General features: G+C 50.9%; 1 protein-coding gene across 11 annotated transcripts in view; it reads left to right on the forward strand.

Moving 5' to 3' along the window:
- The window catches only part of HNF1B (HNF1 homeobox B), a 156,030-nt gene that overhangs the window by 61,896 nt on the left and 73,623 nt on the right, over window positions 1–20,511 (forward strand). For 5 of the 11 annotated variants that reach the window (XR_003683139.2, XM_007110527.4, XM_055090785.1 and 2 more), the window contains exon 1: window positions 18,382–18,725. The exons of 4 other annotated variants lie outside the window; for them this stretch is intronic. Coding sequence is in view for 6 of the 7 variants with exons in the window: in XM_007110527.4 (XP_007110589.1) it covers window positions 18,382–18,725 (344 nt within the window). In the remaining variant the exon portion in view is untranslated. Of the gene's footprint in view, window positions 1–14,232; window positions 14,300–16,938; window positions 17,012–17,675; window positions 18,726–20,511 lie in introns of those variants that run through there. 2 more of the 11 variants (XM_007110526.4, XM_007110528.4) reach the window with 1 other exon arrangement.

Here is a 20,511-nt window from a genome sequence, read left to right on the forward strand (position 1 = left end):
TCCGCAGCGGGAGAGGCCACAACAGTGAGAGGCCCGCGTACCGCAAAAAAAAAAAAAAAGAAAAGACCCTTAAAATTTAATAATACCCGGTTCAGCTCATCCCTGTATACAGTCAGTGCCTTGACTACACTCAGAGGGGGGCTTCCAGGCACACACAGGGCCTGAGCTCTGAGGAGGGCTGAGGCTTGACATCCCGAGAAGTAGCTGTCACCAGACCACGTGGAGTCTGAGTCTCAGCCCTATGTCACGGATTTGAAGAGTCTTCCCTGGGAAGACCCCTCACTTACAAGTGTCCCCCCACTCCCTTTCACCTTCCCCGCCCTATGATTTTTCCCCATGGCACACTGTCACCCAACATACGATATACTCCCTCGTTCATTGGTTTGGTTGTCTGTCCCCAGCCCTCGCTGCAGTGAAAGCTCTGTGAAGACAGGGCCTTCGTCTGTGTCATTTGCTGCTGTATCTCCAGTATCGAGAATCGTGCCTGACACAGATAGGTACTCAATGAGCCAAGAAACCAAGGGCTGAAAATGACTGAGTTAGACCAAACATGGCTTAAGGGGATTCCTTGGAAATGGGGTCACTGGATCCTCTCTTTTTTCTTTTTTTGAAAAATGGCATTTTATTATTTTTTAAATATTTATTTATTTATTTGGCTGCTTTGGGTCTTAGTTGCCACACATAGGATCTTCGCTGCCGCATGTGGGATGTTTGGTTGTGGCACGTGGGATCTAGTTCCCTGACCAGGGATCAAACCCGGGCCCCCTGCATTGGGAGCACAGAGTCTTATCCACTGGACCACCAGGGAAGTCCCTGGATCTTCTCTTTTTTATCCTTTGTCTTCCAAAGGCTAATTTCACAGCCACCGTGATGCTTAATTATGCTGAGTTAAAACACCCTCTGACTCCCTGGCCTGACTGAACTTCTTGAGGGTAGGAATTGTATCTTTAACATCTGTAAGTCCCAAGCATGTCACATATGGTAAATGCTTAATAGATGTTTGTTGAATGAATAAGTGAGCGTATTCTGGGCCTTGGACATGCAGAAAGGTGGACGGAGCACCAAGCACACGGAGTTACTAAGCAAAAGCACTTACAGAGCGCCTGTGGCCTGCTGTGCACTGTTCTAAGCACCACTGAGCAAAACAGAAAATGTGGAAAGTTTATCTCCTGTGCTGTAGAGATTTACAGTCCACTTAAGGGAGAGAAAACGTACAATCACATAATGATTTAGAATAGCTATAAGTGGATTCGTGCTTCCAGCAGACACAAAATAATAGGTTGAAATGTGATCGGGTAGGTTCGTAGGCCCTGCCAGCCGGTCCCGCCCGTGAGTATTGAGGACCTACTCTGTGCCGACGCTGCATTTGGTCCTGGAGACACAAAGATTAGTGAACATGCAACCCTGCTTTTGAGGGGCTTCTGGTCTAGACCGATGGTGAGGTCATTTCAACAACTCGGGCAAAGAGCTGGGGCAGAGATTAGCACGGAGGATGCTGGGGGCAGAAAGGAAGAACAAATAGCCTGGGTTTCTCAAGCTCGGCCCTACTGACACTTTGGACCAGATCTTTCTCTGTTCTCTGGGGAATGTCCCGTGCATTATAGGACACTTAGCATCATCCCAGGCCTCTACCCACTGGATGCCGTAACAACCCCCAGCCATGACGATACACTGTGTCTCCAGACGTTAGGAGCAACTACGTACGTTGTGAGGCCCAGTGCAAAATGAAAATGTGAGGCTCCCTTATGCAAAAAACAGGAAAAAAAGTGTCATTAAAGATCTAAAATACAAAGATTTTTCATTTCTTTTGTGGTCTATCCTCCCTCTCTTGTTTTCTCTCCCTCTCTCTCTCTTTCTCTCCCTGTTTTTTAATTTTCTATTTAATGCCGCATTCCCTGGGGTGTTTGGGGACCCCGCCCTGTGATTCAGTACACACATGGGCAGCCAGCCCACCAGCTGCCAGTTTCCCCCTTGACCAGCCACTGGACCAATGCATTGTGCCCCAGCTGAGGGCATGGAAGTCAGGTCAGGCATCTCCCCTTCCCAGGGCTGCTGCTCCAACGCATGGCAGACAGACACTTCCAGCTTGGATCAGGGATGGCCACCGTCACGTGCCCGAGATGCCGTGGGACTCCAGCACCCTATCCCAAGCTCCTCGTGCCCACGCCAGGCCCCTTAAGGGTGCAGAGGGCAGCGGTGGTGGCTGGATGGGAGTTAGGGAGAAACAGGCCTGGCGGGGCCAGGAGCTGGAGCCCCAAACCCACCCCAGAAAGTCAAGGGGGCAGCGGGAGGCGGGGCCTCTTGAGCTAAGGCGCCAAGCCCCCCGCGCATGCTCCATTTTCCCATCAGGCTGCCCTGCTGAACAAAAGTGCAAAACTAAAATTATTAAGAATTCAAGATGGCAACTACAGAGCATTAAACTTCAAGCGCACCCATGAAGCTAGTCCTGCCAGTCATTGGTAAGTCTCCCCAAGGGGCCAAACCACCCTCAGTTGAGAACCTCTGAGCTCAACCTGGGGTTGGGTGCGGCCTTCCTAAGGGGAGTCGAACCCTCAGCTGATCCCAGAAGGTCACAGGGGAAAATAATTATTAGAAGGGACAGAACAAATCAGGAAAGAGTCCTGTAGCTCATGAATTTTAAACCAAGTTTTCAGGGAAGTTTGTAGAATCTGGTTTGGCTGGAAGGCGCCCTTCCAGGTGGAGGAAACGGCAGGTGAGGAGGTACAGAAGTGGAAATTAACAAGGTACTGCCAGGGTAAGGGGGTTGAGGATGGGGGTGTCTCAATCTTACTCTGATTATTTCTGAACTTTCCCTTTGCTCCACTGTGGCTTCTGGTAAGATGCTGGACTTCTTGGCCTCCTCCTGTGTGCTGTGCGGTGCCTCGCCCCTCCTGAGGCCCCGCGTTCTCCCTAGGTGTGTCACTTTGGACGATAATCATCATCACAGCTAAGAATTATTGAGAGCTATTGACAGCTACTCCTTTTCTAAGGATTTTACATGTATTGACTTATTTACTCTTTACAACTTCCCCATTGGGTAGATGTCATCTCTATCCCCATTTTAAAGATGGGAACACTGAGGCACGGGGAGGTTTAGGAATTTGCCCGTGGGCACACAGTTTGTGAGTTGTGAACTCAAAATCTGAATCCTGGCACTCTGGCTCCAGAGCCTCATATTTAATCACTTCACTCAATTGTCTTATCTGTAAAATGGAGGTAATGAGAGTAACCTCAGATAATTGTGAAGATTATACGGTACAATAGTGGAAATCATTTAGCACAGTGAGGTAGGCACTTGATAAATAGCAGTACTACTGTTGTTGTTATAAGCATTCTAAACAAGAAATTATCAATAAATTACGCCCCCCCACACACACACCCCTTTGAAAACTTTCCAAGACCCCTCATTGCCTAAGGAGAGAAGTTCAGAGCCCCAGGCCTGGCATCCAATGTTTGCTCATGATCAGCCCTGCGCTAACTTCCCAGCATCATCATTAGCAAGATTCCTCCATGGTCCAGACAACTCAGCTTGCCCTCTGCCCCCATCACCTCCTCACCTAATTTCATGCCTGCAAGCCTCTGCTCAAGGCTTTTTCTGCCTGAAATGTTCTCTGAGTTCTTGTTGTCAAAATCCTACTTACCCTTCAAGGCATCTGAGCCCCCATAGAACTTGGCTGGTTCTGCTGCTATTATTAGCACGTGCTTCTAATTATTTATTGTGCCAGGCGATTTACATATATTATCTTTCCTGCCAAATTCTACACTGTTTTCCTTTTTACCGCTGAAGAAATTGACGGTCAGAGTGGGAACTTGCCCAAGGTCACATCTAGGAAGCAGCAGAGACAGGTTGCAAACCCAGATCATCCCGACTCCAAGGCCCACACTGAGTCCCCTGTCATTTCTGCCTCTCGCCAGGTACAGAAAATGTTTGAAGCCAGAGAGCACTAAATCTCAATGTAAATCTTGAGCTTTCTGAGCATAAATTAAGAAAACTAAAAGTAGAATAATAGTACTGTCTCATGGGGCTGTTATGAATAAATGAGATGCTTTATGTGAAGCAATCAGCACTGTGCTTATTGCAAAGGCTGCTCCATCCTGTCTAGCAATACAAGTGAGTGTATATGCGTCTGTCTCTCCCCCTATAAAACCAGCTCCTTCACAGCAGGAATTAAATCACATTCATCCCAGCAGTGCTAGACACCTACCACAGTGCCTAGCACCCAGTAGGTGCTCAGTAAATGTTTGCTGCTTTGTCTCAGCAGCCCTGCATGCTCTTCACCCCCAGGGCTGGGAGCAGGGTCTGTGTCTAGTCACCAGAGCATTAAAGAAGACCTTGGTCCTCCCTTACCTGAGGCCCAGTGGCCACTCTCATGCCCAAGTGCATGTCGCAGACAGCACTCGTGACCAGACAGCACTAAGGAGAGCAGGGGCGGGTCCACCATGGGAGGAGAGGAGATGCAGGTGGGGAGGCACAGGGTGACACCAAGTGGGCAGTGGTTCCTAACTCGTGGAGTGGACCCAGTTTCTTTCCTGGCATCCTTCCAACTATCCATTGCTTGAGCATGACCTTGGGACTAGAATTGGGGTATCTTATTTTGTCTAATTCTTAGATATTGTATCTGTTCCTGGGCTGTGCCTTGTACTAATCTTGTTATTGTACAAACACAATATTGTGGAGAGGACAGTGGAGTCCAGCTTCAGAAGACTTGGGTCAATAGAGGGTGGTTCTGGGGCTTCGCTGGTGGTGCAGTGGTTAAGAATCCGCCTGCCAATGCAGGGGACACGGGTTCGACCCCTGGTCCAGGAAGATCCCACTTGCCGCGGAGCAACTAAGCCCCTGCGCCACAACTACTGAGCCTGAGCTCTAGAGCCCACGAGCCACAGCTACTGAAGCCCACGCACCTAGAGCCCGTGCTCCGCAACAGGAGAAGCCACCGCAATTAGAAGGCTGCGCACCACAACGAAGAGTAGCCCCAGCTCACGGCAACTGGAGAAAGCCTGTGCGAAGCAACAAAGACCCAACGCAGCCAAAAATAAATTTAAATAAATAAATAAGTTTATTTTTTTAAAAAATAGAGGGTGGTTCTGGAATCTTCAGTGGGTCCTTTTTCCTTTCTGAATCTCAGTTTCCTCGTCTGTGAAATGTGAATACTAATGCCTGCCTTGCCACAAACAGAGACACAGACACACACACACACAGAGACACACGCACACAATCATGAGATTTCTCTGCAGGGTGCTTCTATATGCTCCCCCCTCTGTATGGGTTTGGAAGATGCAAAAGACCCAGAAGGAAGGCACTTAATATGGAATTAGGGGGTCCTCAGTTCAAGGCCAAGGTCCACTTCTTAACTGTTTGTGGGTCCTTGGGCCAATCCTTACGCTTTTATTTTTTTTATTTTATTTTTTATTTTTTTTTGCGGTACGCGGGCCTCTCACCGTTGTGGCCTCTCCCGTTGCGGAGCACAGGCTCCGGACGTGCAGGCTCAGAGGTCATGGCTCACGGGCCTAGCCGCTCCGCGGCATGTGGGATCTTCCCGGACCAGGGCACGAACCCGTGTCCCCTGCATCGGCAGGCAGACTCTCGACCACTGCGCCACCAGGGAAGCCCACCTTACACTTTTAGAGCCTCTATTTCGTCATCATTAAAGCGGGGCTGACGCTGCCCAGCTCACAGGTTTGTGGGAGGACTACAGGGGAGAGTATAGCAAAGACACCTCGCTAACACTTCTTTGAATGATAATCCGAAAGCAGAGCCCAGGAAATCTTAGTAAAGAGTATTGCTTTTCTTTCTTTTCTGAACACTAGCCTGGCCCGTATCGTTGATTCAGTAAACACTTATGGAGCCCCTGGTGTATGCTGGGCCCTTGCCAATCTCACTTTTCATGGGTGTAGTAGTAGAAGGGCTAGATTATTGCTCCAGAGTGAAGGCTGTCTATGCCAGGTGTAGTATTTATTAGTTTAATATCATACTAGGTCTCTCATTTTTAATTTAATCTTTTACAAGCTCCTGGGAACACCCTATTTCTAAAAATGAACCTGCAGAAGGAGGTAGGTTGTTGAATCAAAATGAGAGAAATCTCCTCTACCCTTAGGAGTTTTCCTGGCAAAGATCATCTGATAGCAGCTTGTTTGGGAAATAAAAGCGCAGAGCTGGAAGCGATTTCTAGAAAGGAAGTTGAGGGCTGGGGTGGTAGTACTTGAGATCTTCCTGTATCCATTTGTCACAAGCTTGTAGCTGTCCCTGAAGGACTTCACAGGTAGTAGACACCCAGTGGTGTTTGTCAGTGAACTTACACCAGAAGTCGTGCCTTTAGGAGGAGGGAAGGAAGGGAGGCAAGAAGGAGCCCGGGAGCCGTGTGCTATGATTGAGAAAGCACTTGATTTGAAACCGGGTCCAGCTTGTGCCAGCCCCCCTACAAGGTGTTTTGCTGTGTTATCTAATTTAATCCTTCCAATAACCCTAGGAGATAGAAATTCCATTATTATCACCCTTGACACATGGTGATAATATAAAGACTCAAATTAAGTCACTTGCCCAAAGGCACACCCACAAACAACTGCTCCATTTGACTCCAAAGCCAGGATCTCCCCAGTGCCCTGTGCTAATATTGAGATCTCTTGGGAAAGTCATTTCTCCTCCCTGAATCTGCTTCTTCATCCCAACGACGAAGAAGTGAAGTGAGATGCCTCTCAGGTCTCTTTCAGACATATGGATCTCTACCTACACAGGTGCTTTATCCAAGGGTTGACGAACGGTGGCCCACAGGCCAAATCCAGCCACCCAGCTGTCTTTAAAAATGGTTTTATTGGCACACAGCCATACAAATCATTTACGTATTGTCTGTGAGAGCAGAGTTGAGTAGTTGTGACAGAGTATAAGCCCACAAAGCCTAAAATACTATCTAGCCCTTTGTAAAAAAAAGTTTGCCCACCCCTGGAATATGCTAGTCTGTAAGTTTCGATGGTGATAAACTACACATGGCGAATGGGAAAGAATGTACAGGGCCACACATCAACTGTAAACAGAGGGGGCAGTAAGAAGGTGGCTGCCAATGTTTACATTTTACACTTTGGAATTGTTTATTTACTTTTTACTAAGTTATCATTTACAGCAACATGCACAAATCCTAAATGTGTAGCCTGATGATGTATCCACCATTCTGATCAAGATACAGAACTTTTTCAGCACCCCAGAAAGCTCCCTCATTACCCATCCCTGTGAATACATCCCCCAGTAACCTCAAATTTACCCTCTATCACCATGAATTAGTTTTTCCTGCTTTTTAACTTCATATAAATGGAATCACACAGTATATACCCTTTTGTGTCTGGGAAAGGTATTTAAACTACAACTTCATTGCTGACAACTTGGAAAACTGAGAAGTATAAATAAGGACACAAAAATCACCCCTAATGGCATCATGCAGGGATGATCACTTTTTCATTTATTCAACAAGGGTTTCACTGAGCATCTTTTATGGATCAGGCACCTCTCCGGGCATTGAAGAGTAAGGCATGAGATGGTCCCTGCCCTCTTGGAGCTTACTGTCTGTGGTGTCTTTTCTCACAGGCTAGTCAACAGTCCGATGTCCAGCACTACCCAGAGTTCTGGCCTGAGCTCATGGATCATCAGCCCAAAGGCCTGGAAATGGACACCCTGGTAATTCCGGAATTTCAAAATCATAGAAAATTTAGGGATCTTAAGTGGTCATCCAGACCAACTGGCCATTTTTCAAAAGCAGAATCAGAAAAGGTGCTCAGCCAAGCCTTTGGAGGTGAAGAGTTATCCCGAAAAGAGTGTTGTATCCAGAGCTGGAAACTCAGGCTCTAACACCACAGTCTAGAATGTTCTCTAGGCTGCAGCACTGCTAACAATAAGGCCCCCAACCTCCTTCAGACTAGGAGAGGGCAGTATTCACGTTTCACTCTAGAGACGAGTTCATTTTGAGGCCTTCTAGAGACTCTCCCAAATCAATGTGAAAGCCTTGGAGAGTAGAGCAGCCGAGAACGGAGAGGACCAGGCTCTCCCTGCTGTAAGCAAATCAGGGTAAGCCTGGAAAGTAGGGGGAAGACTGTGTGCGTGAGAGCAGGAAAGAAATATCCTTTATGCCGTGAAGTTACGGGAGAGACTGAGTCCATGGCAGTCTCACTTGCCATTCTGTGAAACTTCCAAGGTGGTGCCCGGAAAACTTTTATACAGTAATGAGCCATCTGGATTTTAAATTATCTTGGATCAGGGACTACATTTCCCATAGCAAATCTTGGGATTTGAGCAGCGAATTCATTGTTTGAGTAGAAGAACCTAATGCGGTCTCTTCGAATTCAGTAACTCTTAAAAAAACAAGCTGGGAATAAAAGAGACCAAAGAGATCGGCCGCCTAACTTCTTGGCGTGTTTTCATGATGTGCTGCCTCTTTCTAAACATATCATATCCAGGAGCCTGCAGCTACTAACTCATTTCATCTTCACAAAAACACAGTAGAGTATTATCACTATTTTCCACCTAAGGAAACTGAGGCTCAGAAAGATTGTATCATGTGCCCAAGTGGCACAGCTGGCTAAGCAGATTGGAGAACCCAAATTTAGGTCTGTTTGACTCCAACATCTGCTCTCTATTCTCTGCCGTGGAATCACAGCAGAATTCCCCCTTTTAACTTCCCATCTCCCAAAGCAGTAAAACTGGAGCCCTTCCTCTTTCATCCTAAAGCCCTGCTCAAAAGTCCTGAGCCCCAATCTCAACCCTTCCATTAACTTATTACAGTAGCTCCAAGCCACCTCCTTAAAATGTCCTATGTCTTCTTTTCCCATTTCTTTAAAATGGGGACTACTGTATCAGCCCGTCACTACTTTATCCTGTGTGAAGCATAAACAAGGGTTTTTCAGCTGTACTCTGGCTTCCTCTGTTTAGGGGAAGCTTAACCAAAGGGTTTTATGCGATAGCTCATTTGGTTAGCATTTGTGACCCACATCCTTAAAAAGAGAAGTGGGATACTTACACTTTTCTTTTTAAATTTCCATATGAAGGGGTAGATATTGGATCTGCTCACAGATCCATAGTTGCAGTTACTTGGTTGGTGAGCACCCATATTGCATCAGGTGGTATATACAAGGTAGATCTGGACAGGAGGGTTACAGGAAGTTGCTGGATATTAATAGCCAGATTATCTGGACCCGCATAGGAAGTTTCCCTGTACTCTGTGCAACTTCCTGTACATTTCCATAGTTGGCTTGGGGTAGGGGGAAGAATGGGTTTTCTGACACCTGAATTTTGAGAGGTAAGGAAGCTTGAGGGTCGGACGGGGCACACAGCAGTTGGAACTGCAAATCAAAGCTTTGTTGTTAAAAGGGAAGTGATGGCTGGTTTTTTAATGGGTTTTCCAGCTAAACACAGAAACTGATCTTCATTACACTTGACTGCTTCTATCCTGATAGTAAGTGAGAGACAGAGAAAAAGCGATTGTTCTCCAGGGACATTTACTCTGAACACTTCATTATCCCTGTTGAGGGGAGCTGGGTTGACAGAAAATGTTCTACCATTGGGCTGAACTGTGAGGGGCAAGGATCTGCCGTATGTCACGACAAACTAGAAGACAATAAGGTGAAATGAAGAGCCCTCGTTTCTATGAACTTCCTACCCCTTTCTCCGGGAACGACACTGAGACGGTGTAAAGGTCCCCCAGAGCTCTGTGCATACAACCACCCCTTTCTCATGGGTGGCCCAGGCGTGTGGAGCAGGCAGGCCCTGTATTTAAAAGAGGCAGCCTACCTAGCTCCTTAGCAGCCTGACTTGGATCAGACACATCTGGAGTTTCAGCCTTCACACACCTGGGAGATTTGATCCTGAAACCAGCAGACAGGGCTGCAGACCCTCCCCACCCCTACCCGTGCTGAAATTCCCCCCTTCCTCCTAATTGTCTTTTAAAGGTGGGAAGGGAGGAGAATTTGCTTAGAAGCTCCTTTGCAAATTCCCTGCTCATTCTGAATCTCCCGGTCCCTCCAACCCCAGCACTGGATCTGCCTGATTCTGAGAATCCTAAACCTCCAGAGGGGCTAGATTTTACTACTGGGAACTGGCTTCCTACCTTCCCGGAAGGAAAAGTGTGAACACTATTGTTAGACCACGGGGGGTTTCACAGGTGGTCTCATTCACTGTGTACAATGCCCCATCCCCTGCACTTTAGGTTTCAGTATTTCACAGACGATGAACCTGAGGCTTAGCGAGGGGAAGGGGTTGTTCTCTGCCCCAGGAACGATGGGCCTGTGAGTGATGGATCCTAAAAAGCCCCTGTTCTTCTGCAGGTCCGGTCCAGCCTGTAGGTCTGGGTGCGACTCCTGCATCCTTCCTTCCCCTGGGCGCTTCAGGGAGAGGCAGGTGAGACTCCGATAGTGCTGAAAGGTTCCCGGCTTCCTTCCTGGGCCAGGCCGGCGTGGAAAAATACTTCTTTCCCCCAGCGGCTTAGTCCGTGCCTTCCCAACTTGGCGTGGGAGACGCCTGCCAGGGCCACCTTGACCTCGCCTCTGCAGAGCGCCGCCCCTGGCCCCGGGAACCGCTGTGTCCTGGAGCTGCGAATAAACCAGAAATCAGTGGGCCCAGAGAACATGCAGCTCCAACTGTCCATCCAGCTGCAGGCCAAGCTTTGCTTTCACTGCCAGAAAGGAGGCCCAGCAATCCTAGTTTTGCCCCGACAGCGGAGGCGCTTTGATAGTCCTGGTTTACACCCGGGAACCCAGTGGCCCAGGCGTCCAGCTTTCCGCGGCTCGGCCAGGCTGGGTGCTGGTGCAGCCCCGCTGCTGGGGGAGCTCAACTTTGGCTACTCCCTCTGGTCATAAATTAGTCGGTGCCTCCTCCCAAGTGTTCTCCGGGCCTCCTTCCCGCTTGCCTACGTTCTCGGGCCGGCAGTTGTGCAAATCCAAACCGCTAGACCCAGCTGGTGAGGGTCTGGGGGCCGCAGAGCGGTTAACTCAGGTAGAAGTAAATGGGACACCCGCCCCCGCAATCCACACTCACCCCACCTAATACGCCCCATTTCCCCCAGGTCTCCGCGTCCATTCCCCTGCGGTCAGTTTATCCTCCGCCCGCCTGGCTCTCCCGGCCCATCGCCTGCGTCGGTTGGGACGCGTCGGAGGGTCTCTGCTCTTCGCATCCTCCTCCATCTCCTTCTTCCAAGAGCACCCCAGCTTCCTCCAGCTCTCACCTGAACCCCCGAAGCGCAGTTTCTCCTTCTCTCCGGACTAAAGCCGGACCCGCAACCGGTGGAAAAGTCCCGGAGCCTTCCACACTAGGCTGCAAGCTACTTGTTTAACAAGTCCAAAGGTCAGCTAAAGTTTGGCTGATAAACAGAACCAGGACAAGAGTCTCTTCGGCCCCCTGGCGTGGGTACAATGGACCCTGGCAGCCCCGCTCCCGGCCCGGGTCTCCAGCTCTCCGCGTCTGCCCCTCACGCTCTCCCTCTCTCGGTTTTCCCCCCTCCCCACGACCATTTGCATCTGGCCGAAAGCCGGGCCCTCCCCACTAATTTGCATATCTTATATGGCCTAATGGTGGCGATCATGGCAAGTTAGAAGTTTTCTGACTCCTCTCGGAGGAGACTCCGGACCCCGGGGAGTAACAGGTGTTTGGAGGCTGAAGGGTGGGGGGGTTCCTGGACTTGGGGTTCGCTTGTGAAACTCCCCTCCACCCTCCTCTCTCGCACCCACCCACCCCCTCACCCCCTCACCCCCTTCTTTTTCTGTCCTTGGAAAAGACTTTGATCTCTCTCTCTCTCTCTCTCTCTCTCTCTCACACACACACACACACACACACAAACAGAGACACAGACACACACACACACAGAGACACACGCACACAATCATGAGATTTCTCTGCAGGGTGCTTCTATATGCTCCCCCCTCTGTATGGGTTTGGAAGATGCAAAAGACCCAGAAGGAAGGCACTTAATATGGAATTAGGGGGTCCTCAGTTCAAGGCCAAGGTCCACTTCTTAACTGTTTGTGGGTCCTTGGGCCAATCCTTACGCTTTTATTTTTTTTATTTTATTTTTTATTTTTTTTTGCGGTACGCGGGCCTCTCACCGTTGTGGCCTCTCCCGTTGCGGAGCACAGGCTCCGGACGTGCAGGCTCAGAGGTCATGGCTCACGGGCCTAGCCGCTCCGCGGCATGTGGGATCTTCCCGGACCAGGGCACGAACCCGTGTCCCCTGCATCGGCAGGCGGACTCTCGACCACTGCGCCACCAGGGAAGCCCACCTTACACTTTTAGAGCCTCTATTTCGTCATCATTAAAGCGGGGCTGACGCTGCCCAGCTCACAGGTTTGTGGGAGGACTACAGGGGAGAGTATAGCAAAGACACCTCGCTAACACTTCTTTGAATGATAATCCGAAAGCAGAGCCCAGGAAATCTTAGTAAAGAGTATTGCTTTTCTTTCTTTTCTGAACACTAGCCTGGCCCGTATCGTTGATTCAGTAAACACTTATGGAGCCCCTGGTGTATGCTGGGCCCTTGCCAATCTCACTTTTCATGGGTGTAGTAGTAGAAGGGCTAGATTATTGCTCCAGAGTGAAGGCTGTCTATGCCAGGTGTAGTATTTATTAGTTTAATATCATACTAGGTCTCTCATTTTTAATTTAATCTTTTACAAGCTCCTGGGAACACCCTATTTCTAAAAATGAACCTGCAGAAGGAGGTAGGTTGTTGAATCAAAATGAGAGAAATCTCCTCTACCCTTAGGAGTTTTCCTGGCAAAGATCATCTGATAGCAGCTTGTTTGGGAAATAAAAGCGCAGAGCTGGAAGCGATTTCTAGAAAGGAAGTTGAGGGCTGGGGTGGTAGTACTTGAGATCTTCCTGTATCCATTTGTCACAAGCTTGTAGCTGTCCCTGAAGGACTTCACAGGTAGTAGACACCCAGTGGTGTTTGTCAGTGAACTTACACCAGAAGTCGTGCCTTTAGGAGGAGGGAAGGAAGGGAGGCAAGAAGGAGCCCGGGAGCCGTGTGCTATGATTGAGAAAGCACTTGATTTGAAACCGGGTCCAGCTTGTGCCAGCCCCCCTACAAGGTGTTTTGCTGTGTTATCTAATTTAATCCTTCCAATAACCCTAGGAGATAGAAATTCCATTATTATCACCCTTGACACATGGTGATAATATAAAGACTCAAATTAAGTCACTTGCCCAAAGGCACACCCACAAACAACTGCTCCATTTGACTCCAAAGCCAGGATCTCCCCAGTGCCCTGTGCTAATATTGAGATCTCTTGGGAAAGTCATTTCTCCTCCCTGAATCTGCTTCTTCATCCCAACGACGAAGAAGTGAAGTGAGATGCCTCTCAGGTCTCTTTCAGACATATGGATCTCTACCTACACAGGTGCTTTATCCAAGGGTTGACGAACGGTGGCCCACAGGCCAAATCCAGCCACCCAGCTGTCTTTAAAAATGGTTTTATTGGCACACAGCCATACAAATCATTTACGTATTGTCTGTGAGAGCAGAGTTGAGTAGTTGTGACAGAGTATAAGCCCACAAAGCCTAAAATACTATCTAGCCCTTTGTAAAAAAAAGTTTGCCCACCCCTGGAATATGCTAGTCTGTAAGTTTCGATGGTGATAAACTACACATGGCGAATGGGAAAGAATGTACAGGGCCACACATCAACTGTAAACAGAGGGGGCAGTAAGAAGGTGGCTGCCAATGTTTACATTTTACACTTTGGAATTGTTTATTTACTTTTTACTAAGTTATCATTTACAGCAACATGCACAAATCCTAAATGTGTAGCCTGATGATGTATCCACCATTCTGATCAAGATACAGAACTTTTTCAGCACCCCAGAAAGCTCCCTCATTACCCATCCCTGTGAATACATCCCCCAGTAACCTCAAATTTACCCTCTATCACCATGGATTAGTTTTTCCTGCTTTTTAACTTCATATAAATGGAATCACACAGTATATACCCTTTTGTGTCTGGGAAAGGTATTTAAACTACAACTTCATTGCTGACAACTTGGAAAACTGAGAAGTATAAATAAGGACACAAAAATCACCCCTAATGGCATCATGCAGGGATGATCACTTTTTCATTTATTCAACAAGGGTTTCACTGAGCATCTTTTATGGATCAGGCACCTCTCCGGGCATTGAAGAGTAAGGCATGAGATGGTCCCTGCCCTCTTGGAGCTTACTGTCTGTGGTGTCTTTTCTCACAGGCTAGTCAACAGTCCGATGTCCAGCACTACCCAGAGTTCTGGCCTGAGCTCATGGATCATCAGCCCAAAGGCCTGGAAATGGACACCCTGGTAATTCCGGAATTTCAAAATCATAGAAAATTTAGGGATCTTAAGTGGTCATCCAGACCAACTGGCCATTTTTCAAAAGCAGAATCAGAAAAGGTGCTCAGCCAAGCCTTTGGAGGTGAAGAGTTATCCCGAAAAGAGTGTTGTATCCAGAGCTGGAAACTCAGGCTCTAACACCACAGTCTAGAATGTTCTCTAGGCTGCAGCACTGCTAACAATAAGGCCCCCAACCTCCTTCAGACTAGGAGAGGGCAGTATTCACGTTTTACTCTAGAGACGAGTTCATTTTGAGGCCTTCTAGAGACTCTCCCAAATCAATGTGAAAGCCTTGGAGAGTAGAGCAGCAGAGAACGGAGAGGACCAGGCTCTCCCTGCTGTAAGCAAATCAGGGTAAGCCTGGAAAGTAGGGGGAAGACTGTGTGCGTGAGAGCAGGAAAGAAATATCCTTTATGCCGTGAAGTTACGGGAGAGACTGAGTCCATGGCAGTCTCACTTGCCATTCTGTGAAACTTCCAAGGTGGTGCCCGGAAAACTTTTATACAGTAATGAGCCATCTGGATTTTAAATTATCTTGGATCAGGGACTACATTTCCCATAGCAAATCTTGGGATTTGAGCAGCGAATTCATTGTTTGAGTAGAAGAACCTAATGCGGTCTCTTCGAATTCAGTAACTCTTAAAAAAACAAGCTGGGAATAAAAGAGACCAAAGAGATCGGCCGCCTAACTTCTTGGCGTGTTTTCATGATGTGCTGCCTCTTTCTAAACATATCATATCCAGGAGCCTGCAGCTACTAACTCATTTCATCTTCACAAAAACACAGTAGAGTATTATCACTATTTTCCACCTAAGGAAACTGAGGCTCAGAAAGATTGTATCATGTGCCCAAGTGGCACAGCTGGCTAAGCAGATTGGAGAACCCAAATTTAGGTCTGTTTGACTCCAACATCTGCTCTCTATTCTCTGCCGTGGAATCACAGCAGAATTCCCCCTTTTAACTTCCCATCTCCCAAAGCAGTAAAACTGGAGCCCTTCCTCTTTCATCCTAAAGCCCTGCTCAAAAGTCCTGAGCCCCAATCTCAACCCTTCCATTAACTTATTACAGTAGCTCCAAGCCACCTCCTTAAAATGTCCTATGTCTTCTTTTCCCATTTCTTTAAAATGGGGACTACTGTATCAGCCCGTCACTACTTTATCCTGTGTGAAGCATAAACAAGGGTTTTTCAGCTGTACTCTGGCTTCCTCTGTTTAGGGGAAGCTTAACCAAAGGGTTTTATGCGATAGCTCATTTGGTTAGCATTTGTGACCCACATCCTTAAAAAGAGAAGTGGGATACTTACACTTTTCTTTTTAAATTTCCATATGAAGGGGTAGATATTGGATCTGCTCACAGATCCATAGTTGCAGTTACTTGGTTGGTGAGCACCCATATTGCATCAGGTGGTATATACAAGGTAGATCTGGACAGGAGGGTTACAGGAAGTTGCTGGATATTAATAGCCAGATTATCTGGACCCGCATAGGAAGTTTCCCTGTACTCTGTGCAACTTCCTGTACATTTCCATAGTTGGCTTGGGGTAGGGGGAAGAATGGGTTTTCTGACACCTGAATTTTGAGAGGTAAGGAAGCTTGAGGGTCGGACGGGGCACACAGCAGTTGGAACTGCAAATCAAAGCTTTGTTGTTAAAAGGGAAGTGATGGCTGGTTTTTTAATGGGTTTTCCAGCTAAACACAGAAACTGATCTTCATTACACTTGACTGCTTCTATCCTGATAGTAAGTGAGAGACAGAGAAAAAGCGATTGTTCTCCAGGGACATTTACTCTGAACACTTCATTATCCCTGTTGAGGGGAGCTGGGTTGGCAGAAAATGTTCTACCATTGGGCTGAACTGTGAGGGGCAAGGATCTGCCGTATGTCACGACAAACTAGAAGACAATAAGGTGAAATGAAGAGCCCTCGTTTCTATGAACTTCCTACCCCTTTCTCCGGGAACGACACTGAGACGGTGTAAAGGTCCCCCAGAGCTCTGTGCATACAACCACCCCTTTCTCATGGGTGGCCCAGGCGTGTGGAGCAGGCAGGCCCTGTATTTAAAAGAGGCAGCCTACCTAGCTCCTTAGCAGCCTGACTTGGATCAGACACATCTGGAGTTTCAGCCTTCACACACCTGGGAGATTTGATCCTGAAACCAGCAGACAGGGCTGCAGACCCTCCCCACCCCTACCCGTGCTGAAATTCCCCCCTTCCTCCTAATTGTCTTTTAAAGGTGGGAAGGGAGGAGAATTTGCTTAGAAGCTCCTTTGCAAATTCCCTGCTCATTCTGAATCTCCCGGTCCCTCCAACCCCAGCACTGGATCTGCCTGATTCTGAGAATCCTAAACCTCCAGAGGGGCTAGATTTTACTACTGGGAACTGGCTTCCTACCTTCCCGGAAGGAAAAGTGTGAACACTATTGTTAGACCACGGGGGGTTTCACAGGTGGTCTCATTCACTGTGTACAATGCCCCATCCCCTGCACTTTAGGTTTCAGTATTTCACAGACGATGAACCTGAGGCTTAGAGAGGGGAAGGGGTTGTTCTCTGCCCCAGGATCGATGGGCCTGTGAGTGATGGATCCTAAAAAGCCCCTGTTCTTCTGCAGGTCCGGTCCAGCCTGTAGGTCTGGGTGCGACTCCTGCATCCTTCCTTCCCCTGGGCGCTTCAGGGAGAGGCAGGTGAGACTCCGATAGTGCTGAAAGGTTCCCAGCTTCCTTCCTGGGCCAGGCCGGCGTGGAAAAATACTTCTTTCCCCCAGCGGCTTAGTCCGTGCCTTCCCAACTTGGCGTGGGAGACGCCTGCCAGGGCCACCTTGACCTCGCCTCTGCAGAGCGCCGCCCCTGGCCCCGGGAACCGCTGTGTCCTGGAGCTGCGAATAAACCAGAAATCAGTGGGCCCAGAGAACATGCAGCTCCAACTGTCCATCCAGCTGCAGGCCAAGCTTTGCTTTCACTGCCAGAAAGGAGGCCCAGCAATCCTAGTTTTGCCCCGACAGCGGAGGCGCTTTGATAGTCCTGGTTTACACCCGGGAACCCAGTGGCCCAGGCGTCCAGCTTTCCGCGGCTCGGCCAGGCTGGGTGCTGGTGCAGCCCCGCTGCTGGGGGAGCTCAACTTTGGCTACTCCCTCTGGTCATAAATTAGTCGGTGCCTCCTCCCAAGTGTTCTCCGGGCCTCCTTCCCGCTTGCCTACGTTCTCGGGCCGGCAGTTGTGCAAATCCAAACCGCTAGACCCAGCTGGTGAGGGTCTGGGGGCCGCAGAGTGGTTAACTCAGGTAGAAGTAAATGGGACACCCGCCCCCGCAATCCACACTCACCCCACCTAATACGCCCCATTTCCCCCAGGTCTCCGCGTCCATTCCCCTGCGGTCAGTTTATCCTCCGCCCGCCTGGCTCTCCCGGCCCATCGCCTGCGTCGGTTGGGACGCGTCGGAGGGTCTCTGCTCTTCGCATCCTCCTCCATCTCCTTCTTCCAAGAGCACCCCAGCTTCCTCCAGCTCTCACCTGAACCCCCGAAGCGCAGTTTCTCCTTCTCTCCGGACTAAAGCCGGACCCGCAACCGGTGGAAAAGTCCCGGAGCCTTCCACACTAGGCTGCAAGCTACTTGTTTAACAAGTCCAAAGGTCAGCTAAAGTTTGGCTGATAAACAGAACCAGGACAAGAGTCTCTTCGGCCCCCTGGCGTGGGTACAATGGACCCTGGCAGCCCCGCTCCCGGCCCGGGTCTCCAGCTCTCCGCGTCTGCCCCTCACGCTCTCCCTCTCTCGGTTTTCCCCCCTCCCCACGACCATTTGCATCTGGCCGAAAGCCGGGCCCTCCCCACTAATTTGCATATCTTATATGGCCTAATGGTGGCGATCATGGCAAGTTAGAAGTTTTCTGACTCCTCTCGGAGGAGACTCCGGACCCCGGGGAGTAACAGGTGTTTGGAGGCTGAAGGGTGGGGGGGTTCCTGGACTTGGGGTTCGCTTGTGAAACTCCCCTCCACCCTCCTCTCTCGCACCCACCCACCCCCTCACCCCCTCACCCCCTTCTTTTTCTGTCCTTGGAAAATGGTGTCCAAGCTCACGTCGCTCCAGCAAGAACTCCTGAGCGCCCTGCTGAGCTCCGGGGTCACCAAGGAGGTGCTGGTCCAGGCCTTGGAGGAGTTGCTGCCATCCCCGAGTTTCGGGGTGAAGCTGGAGACGCTGCCCCTGTCCCCTGGGAGCGGGGCCGAGCCGGACACCAAGCCGGTCTTCCACACTCTCACGAACGGCCACGCCAAGGGCCGTCTGTCCGGGGACGAGGGCTCCGAGGACGGGGACGACTATGACACCCCTCCCATCCTCAAGGAGCTGCAAGCCCTCAACACCGAGGAGGCGGCGGAGCAGCGGGCGGAGGTGGACCGGATGCTCAGGTAGGCGCGGACCGAGGTGCGGAGCGTGCGCCCGAGCCCCTGGAGCCCCCGGCCTTGTGCCTGAGCGACAGTGCGCGCGACCGCTCTTGCCAAGCCTGGTTCCCGCCAGAGAAGTCCCCCGGGGGGCGCTCCGCTTCTCTCCCAACACCTGGACCCCTCCAAGTCCCTCGACTGGACGGCCCGAGCCCCGAGGCTTCAGGAACGCCTGCCCAGGCCAGCGGCCGGGACCCGCGGGGCCCTCCCGGCCGGGCTGGGGCTCGGCCTGGGAGAACCCGAGCTGCGGGGCCCTTTGCCCGGAGGTTTGCCCACGCGGCGGAAGGTGCGAGTGGGCGCAGTGAAACCTCTGCGATTCCCAGGAGACCAGGCTCGGGCCCGCATCAGCCCCAGGCCAAGCCTTTCTCCGAGGTACCGCCTCCGCGGTCCGGGGAAACGCAGCCGGCCTGGGACACGGCGTCCTGCCGCCCTTGGCAGAGGGACAGGCGGCACCCGGGCCGGGATCTGGGGGGCGACTTCTCTGGAGTGCACTCCCATTTGCAGCGCCCGTGCGAGACCCCAGTGCTATCCGGAATCCCCAAAACCCGTTTAGATTCGCGAAAGGAAATGTTTGCACGTTGTCAGGTTAGGGTGGATCCTCAAGCGGCATAAGAGACCATGTCACTGAGCAAGCGAGGGGAAAATGCGGCCAAGACCCCAGTTCGCAGCGGATTTGGTGGGAGAAAGGAGGGCGTTTCCGGATCTCGCCGCCGACACCCCGGCGTCCCTGGGGAATCCAGGCAGGCTGGCGGGAGGTCTATCTCCCGGCCCCGGGTCGTTTGCTAAAACTCCCCGAGCGGCCTAGGGCTTTGACAGCTGGTTACTGATTATCCAAGGAGCCGAGCGGTCCCCTTAGACCGCACGTCGCTCCCGGCCCCTCTGCTTTAGGACCAAGCCCCTCGCTTGGCCTCGGACCCTTCAGAGCCGCGGTCTCTAGGCAGGGCCAGGACCAAAGTCGCGCCGGGGACTCGGGCAGCCTCGGTCACCCGCCCGCAGTGGCAGTTTGGGATGGGATATGACCTTGCATTTGAATTTGCTACCTGGGGACCCGGCGGCTTTACTCTCTAGCAAAACAGTCAGGGGAATTTCTAGATTTTTTTTTTACTTCCCGAAAGTATGTTGCTACAGTTCTGAGGTTTGAGGTTCTTCCCTCGCGGTTTCGCCCGTGGCGGCGGTTTCTCCCCAGCCGGGGTTAGGGTGCAGGAAGCTGAGAGGGGTCTGAAGAGGAGCGGCTGGGGCGCCAGGGCGGCCCGGAGGTTGACCCGGGCCCGGCGGACCGACCGATCTCCCGCCGCCCACCGGCGGGCCAACCCCCCCCGCCCCCACGCCCCGGGACCTAGGCCCATCTGCCTGGCCGCAGGCGCCCGCCTTCCAGCTGGGATTTGGAAGGACCTGGGAAGCCCGAGGCGACCTGGGGCGCCCCTCGGCACCCAGCCCCGCGCCGGGCCGGACGCGGCAGAGATGTAATATAAACTGCAGCACGTGGAGTTCCGGTGTTATTAATTTATTTCTATAAATCATCAACAGAAAGATACACAAAAAGTCGTGATTAGGTTGAACGGAGAGGCGGGTTATTCATTGGTGAAGTTGTAAACGCGGCGGCTTCGAGGGGGAAGGAAAGCAGAACGCGGACGCGGGGCTGCTCGCCGCTGCCCGCGCACACGCACCGCGCTGCCGGGCCCTCCCAGCCGAGCCCCCGCGCCGCCCGGAGACCCGGCGCCGGACCCGGGCTGCCCCAGGGCCGCCGACGCCG

The sequence above is a fragment of the Physeter macrocephalus genome, chromosome 14 (genome assembly GCF_002837175.3).
Source record: "Physeter macrocephalus isolate SW-GA chromosome 14, ASM283717v5, whole genome shotgun sequence".
Lineage (NCBI taxonomy): Eukaryota > Metazoa > Chordata > Mammalia > Artiodactyla > Physeteridae > Physeter > Physeter macrocephalus.